The sequence below is a fragment of the Oxyura jamaicensis genome (genome assembly GCF_011077185.1).
Source record: "Oxyura jamaicensis isolate SHBP4307 breed ruddy duck chromosome 13 unlocalized genomic scaffold, BPBGC_Ojam_1.0 oxy13_random_OJ106672, whole genome shotgun sequence".
Taxonomy (NCBI): Eukaryota; Metazoa; Chordata; class Aves; order Anseriformes; family Anatidae; genus Oxyura; species Oxyura jamaicensis.
Window position 1 is genome coordinate 30,686 of NW_023304327.1, and position 4,984 is coordinate 35,669.

At 63.6% G+C, this 4,984-nt stretch overlaps 1 protein-coding gene across 1 annotated transcript; it reads right to left on the reverse strand.

Annotated features, from left to right (window-relative positions):
* Window positions 1–2,312: 2,312 nt before the first annotated feature.
* LOC118157909 (T-cell leukemia homeobox protein 3) lies at window positions 2,313–4,951 on the reverse strand. The gene is made up of 3 exons (XM_035312446.1): window positions 4,506–4,951; window positions 4,027–4,270; window positions 2,313–3,313 (listed from the first exon to the last, which is right to left on the reverse strand). Exons 1-3 carry the CDS (start codon window positions 4,915–4,917, stop codon window positions 3,103–3,105), a joined length of 867 nt encoding a protein of 288 aa, XP_035168337.1. The 5' UTR covers window positions 4,918–4,951; the 3' UTR covers window positions 2,313–3,102.
* Window positions 4,952–4,984: the final 33 nt, after the last annotated feature.

A 4,984-nucleotide genomic window follows, 5' to 3' on the forward strand; every position in this document is an offset into this window, starting at 1 on the left:
CTCTCAGGCCACATCTTTATCACAAGGCTCATGCTGCCCCTGCTCAGAATGCACCCCCCCCACCCGCGAGCCAGGCCCATAGGAGAGCAGCCGTGCTGCAGTACAGCTGTCGGAACTGCTGCCCTTGCTCCTTCTCCCAGAGAAGGGGGGTGCCTGCAGGAGGCTCACATGGAGGGAAGGGGGCATTTGGCAGGGGTGGGAGGGTGGGGGCAAACCAGGCTGCATTAGAAACCTGCAAGTCAAACTGCTGCCTGCAGACAGCAGCCTGAATAGAGGTGTCCGAGGCACCGCGCAGAGCCCAGGGCCAGCACGTGGGCAGCACTCCCACCGGAATCAGCACAACCAAGCAGCCCACCCCAAAAATGAGACTTCTGCTCCCCGGGCATCTGCACCCACAGGGCTGCAGCCCCCGGGACGGACAGGCTCATGCTGGGAGCATCAAAGATCCCTGCAAGCTCCGTGGCTGGCTTCACCTATTGATGGACGTCCAGAAACACACAGCAGGGAGCATCAGGCAGCCCTGCCACCCCCGAATCAGGCTGCCAGGGATCGCTGCTGTCACCCACGGGGAGGGAAATGCAGTGTAGTCGTTCCCACTGGTGCTTCCCTTGTGCTCTCTTGAACACAGGTGCACATTGCCCAGGCAGGGGCTGGAGCTCTCCCCACTTCCATCGCCTTCCACACAGGGCCACATCAGTGCCCCCGTACCATCTCATCCAAAAAACTGTGGATGCAAGATGCAGCCTGGCCCTCGTGCTCTGCACATCTCCAAACACCGAGACCCTCTCCTCTGGAACAAAAGCACCACGGCGAGCCCCAGCACACGAGCTCGCTGTGCCAGCACCCCGCTACCAGGGCTATTCACACAGCCGAAATGGAAGCCACCGGTTTCTGAAGTCCTTCGGAAAGTTGGGGGCCCCCCAAGGCCTGATCCTGCCGTCGTGCCCCCAGCACTTCCCGGGGAGGAGAGCGGAGCCCTGCCGGGACTGGCAGCACCGGGCCGGCCCCAGCGGTGCTGCGCTGGCACCGGGGCTGGCGGCGCTCGGTGGCTTTGCCGAGCTCCGCGCCTGCCGCAGAGCCGATCGCGGCGGTGCTGAGCTCTCTGACAACGCGCAGGAAGAAAAAAAAAAAAATATGCAGGGAAATCGGGAAAATACAGCGGCGTGGGGCCGTGGGGTGCTCCGACAGCTAAAGAATAAGGAGGCGTTGGAAAAAAAATAAAACCAAACGCAGACACTGTAAAAGGCAGGGGGCACCGACAAAACACAACAAGGAACACACGGGAAAGCGGGGGCCCGCTTATTGCAGCCCCCTCGCGTGGTGCTGAGCTCGGCTCGGCCCCGGTGCATCTCGGCTCGGCCCCGGCCCGGCCCGCCCCGGCCCGCTGCCGTTCCTGGCGCTGCCCGGCCCCGGCCCCGACGGCGGCGGCAGGGACGGGAACGGGGACAGGGATGGGAACAGCCGAAAGCTGCGGGCAAGCGGCATTCCCGAGAATCCGTGGCCAGAGACAGACTGCCTCATTGTTTTTTTTCTTTTCTTTTTTTTTTTTTTTATAATAATAATAATAATAATAATTAATTTTGATTTTTAATCCTCCGTTCCCCGCCAGACACCTCCCCTCGGCCGCCGCTGCCCAGCTCAACCTGCAACGGTGCTGAACGGCGCCGGCCGAGCAGCCGCAGCCCAGCCCCGGGGGCAGGATTGGGCCCTGCCTTCGCACCGCAGCAGCCCCCCCGGGCGAACCCAAACCAACCCAACCCAACTCCAACCCAAACCCCTGCGGCAGGGCGAGTCCGAGAGCGGCTCTCCTCCGGGAGCGGCGCTCGTAAGAGATGCGGTGCCGCATCCCCCCGGGGACGGGCTCCAGCCACGACCCTGCCCCTTGCTGGGGGTCGGAGCCAGCCCAGGAGCGGGCGACCCCCGGCGACCCCATTCGCGGCGCTGGGCCCCGCTCCGCCGCCGGCCGCCCCCGGCCGGCCCCGCAGCCCCCCAGCAGCCCGACCTTCGATAACAAATCACCGAAATACAAAATAAAGCGGCAAACGAAAGGCAACGGCCGCAGCCCCCCGGGCCGGCGGCGGAGTCGTGGCAGCGGCTCCCGCAGCCGCTGGCACCGCCCGGAGCCGCCGGCGCCAGTCCCGGTACCATCCCCGGCGCCCTCCCGGTACCACCCCGGTGCCGTCCCCGCTCCGCCGCCCGCTCACCTCCGGCTCGGCCCCGCCGTTTCCAGCCGCCTCCAGCCCAGCTCGGCCCCGGTCCCCGTCCCGGTCCCGGTGCGGCGGCGGCGCCCCGAGGCACGCAGGGAGCGGAGAGGCGTTTTTAAAGAAAACGTTTATTTACACGTCTCGGCAAGTACAAAGTATTATACATGGTCTGTGTCAACCCCAAATCTTCTTTATTATGAAACATAAGGCGCTTTCTCTAGAGTCGGTGGCGAAAGGAGAGGGTGCGGGTGCTGTTTCGGTGCACTAAGCTCGTCGGCAGGAGAAGGTGAGGACAAAATAAAGTGTGTGTGTCGCCTGAAAGGAGCCCTTATTACTACGGTGAATAAATTACAGCTGACATTAACTTCACCTGGGACAGATGGAAGCTACTGCTTTTCAGCTTAATAGGGTTTCCTAAGCTAATGAGTCATCACCGGCTCCACTTAGTCCCCTCCGCTAAGTGATAGGTAGGTGCGTTTTTTTTTTTTCCTTTAGACTATCCTCAGAACGGGAAAAAAATAAAATAGCCTTTTGTTCCAAAGCCAACACAAAATCCCTATGTCCGGATTTCGATATAAATAATCGAGGTTTTATATAATTCCATATTAATAGTGCCCAAAATCTCGATGCATAAATAAATTAAATTATTAACACTTCTTACAAAAAGTGACATATCTCCCCTCCTAGTGGAACATCGACACGAAGATACAAGCGGAGCGCGGGGCCCCGCCGCGGCCACCTTGGCCCCGGGGAAGCGGCGCGGGGGGCCCGGTCCTGGTGCTGGGCCCGGGGCCGGTCCCGGTCCCGGGGGCTCCGCTCGCCGCCGCCTCTCCCGCCCCGCTCGTGCCGGGACCGGGACCGGGGGCGAGTCCGCTGCGTGCCCGGCGGTGGCCGGGGCTCAGACGAGGGAGGTGACCGGGGGGATCTTGGCGCTCTCCTCCTCCCAGGGCTGCAGGTTCTGCAGGGCGAACAGCGACGAGTTGTGCAGGCACAGCGGGTCGGGCTGGATCGACTCGTTCAGGGACTTCTGGAAGGCGTCGTGCTGCAGCTGCAGCATCAGCCGGCTCGCCTGCTGCCGCTCGGCCTCCCGCTCCTCCGCCGTCTGCCGCCTGCCAGGGGACACGCTCAGCCCGGCCGCCCCGGGGACGGGCACCGAGACCACCGGGGCCACCGGGACAGGGATCGGGACCACCGGGACAGGGATCGGGGAGCGGGGCGGCCCCGGCGGAGGCGCTGCGGGCGGCGGAGCCCCCCGAGCTGCGGCGAACCCCCCCATTATTTTGCGGTATCTCCCCTTTTCGAAATCAGCCGTTTTCCGGACAACCCCCCCGTCTATCCAAGCTACCCCTCGTTTTCCCAATAATTCCCCCGAATTTTCCCAATAATTTCCTTCCCCCATTTTTTTTTAATTCTTTCCGAATAGAACATTATGTAAAAAAAACAAACAAACAACAACAAAAAAACACGAAAATAATAACAATAATAATAATCAAACAAACAAAAAACCAAACACAAACCAAAAAGAAAAAACAATCCAAACGAACAACAACAAAAAAAACACAACCCAAACCAAACCCCGAAAATAAAAAAAATCCCAAACCAAACCCCCAAAAATCCCAAAACAAACCGAACAAAAAAAAAACAACCCAACCCAAAATAACGAAGGAAAACCAAGGGAAGGAGGAACGGCAGCCCGCCGCCGTGCTGCCGGCTCCCAGCCCGGCCCCTCGGCCGCCGGCACGGGGCAGGGCGGCAGCGGCGCTCGCGGGGTTCCGGGCGGTGCCGGGCCCGGACGGGGCGGCCCCGGGGGCGCGGGACTCACCGCCACTTGGTGCGCCGGTTCTGGAACCAAGTCTTCACCTGGGCGTCCGTCATCTTGAGGGACTTGGCGAGGGCGGCGCGCTCGGCCGACGCCAGGTACTTCTGGCGGTGGAAGCGCTTCTCCAGCTCGCAGATCTGCACCCGGGAGAAGGACGTGCGCGGCTTCTTGCGCTTCGGCGGGGTCCGGTTCTGGTAGGGGTGCCCGATCCGCCGCGTCACCGTGAACGGCGTCAGCGCCGCCGCCGCTGCCCGGGGGGGAAGCAACAGGGGTCGGCCCCGGCCCGACGGCGGCCCCGCGCCCGCCGCCCCCCGACGGCGGCTCCGTGCCGGGGGGGCCGGGGCCGCGCCGCCGCCCGCTCCTTCCCCCCGCCGCCACCGGTATCTTTTACGGTTTTTTATTTTTTTTTTTTTGATTTTATTTTCAGTGCTGTGTTTACGATCGTGTTTTACTTCGTTAGCCGCGGCCCGGCGCCGCCTTACCCGTGAAGCGGTCCTTGACGAAGCGGCGGCTGCTCTCCATCCACGGGAAGTTGAGGCCGCCCAGGCCGGGCACGGCGGGGATGGCGCTGGGGATGGGCGGCGGCACGGCCCCGGGGATGGGCCTGTGCGCCGGCACCCGGATCACGCCTCCCGGGGCCAGGCTCAGGTTGACGCCGTACGAGCCCGAGTCCTCGAAGGGCGCCGCGATGGCGGGGAAGGGCGCGGGCAGCGCCGGGTAGGGCGCTCCGCCGCGCCCGCCCAGGAAGGCCGCGCCGTCGGGGCCCCGGGGGGGCGGCGGCGGCGGCGGGGGAGCGGCGTCCGGCTCGGCGCCGCTCAGGATCTGGTCGATGCCGAAGCTGATGGGCTCGTGCTGAGGCTGCGGCTGGGGCTGCGCGCCCGCCGCCGGCTCCATCCTCCCGCGCCGCCCCGCCGCCGCCCGCGCCCGCTATAAAGGAGCCGGTGGCACCGCCCGGCGCGGC

Coding starts and splice junctions, on each gene's coding strand:
- LOC118157909 (XM_035312446.1), bottom strand. CDS start 4,917: ATGGAGCCGGCGGCGGGCGCGCAGCCCCAGCCGCAGCCTCAGCACGAG. Junction 4,271..4,505: donor CGTCAAGGACCGCTTCACGG/GTAAGGCGGCGC, acceptor CCCCCCGGGCAG/CGGCGGCGGCGCTGACGCCG. Junction 3,314..4,026: donor AACCGGCGCACCAAGTGGCG/GTGAGTCCCGCG, acceptor GTCCCCTGGCAG/GCGGCAGACGGCGGAGGAGC.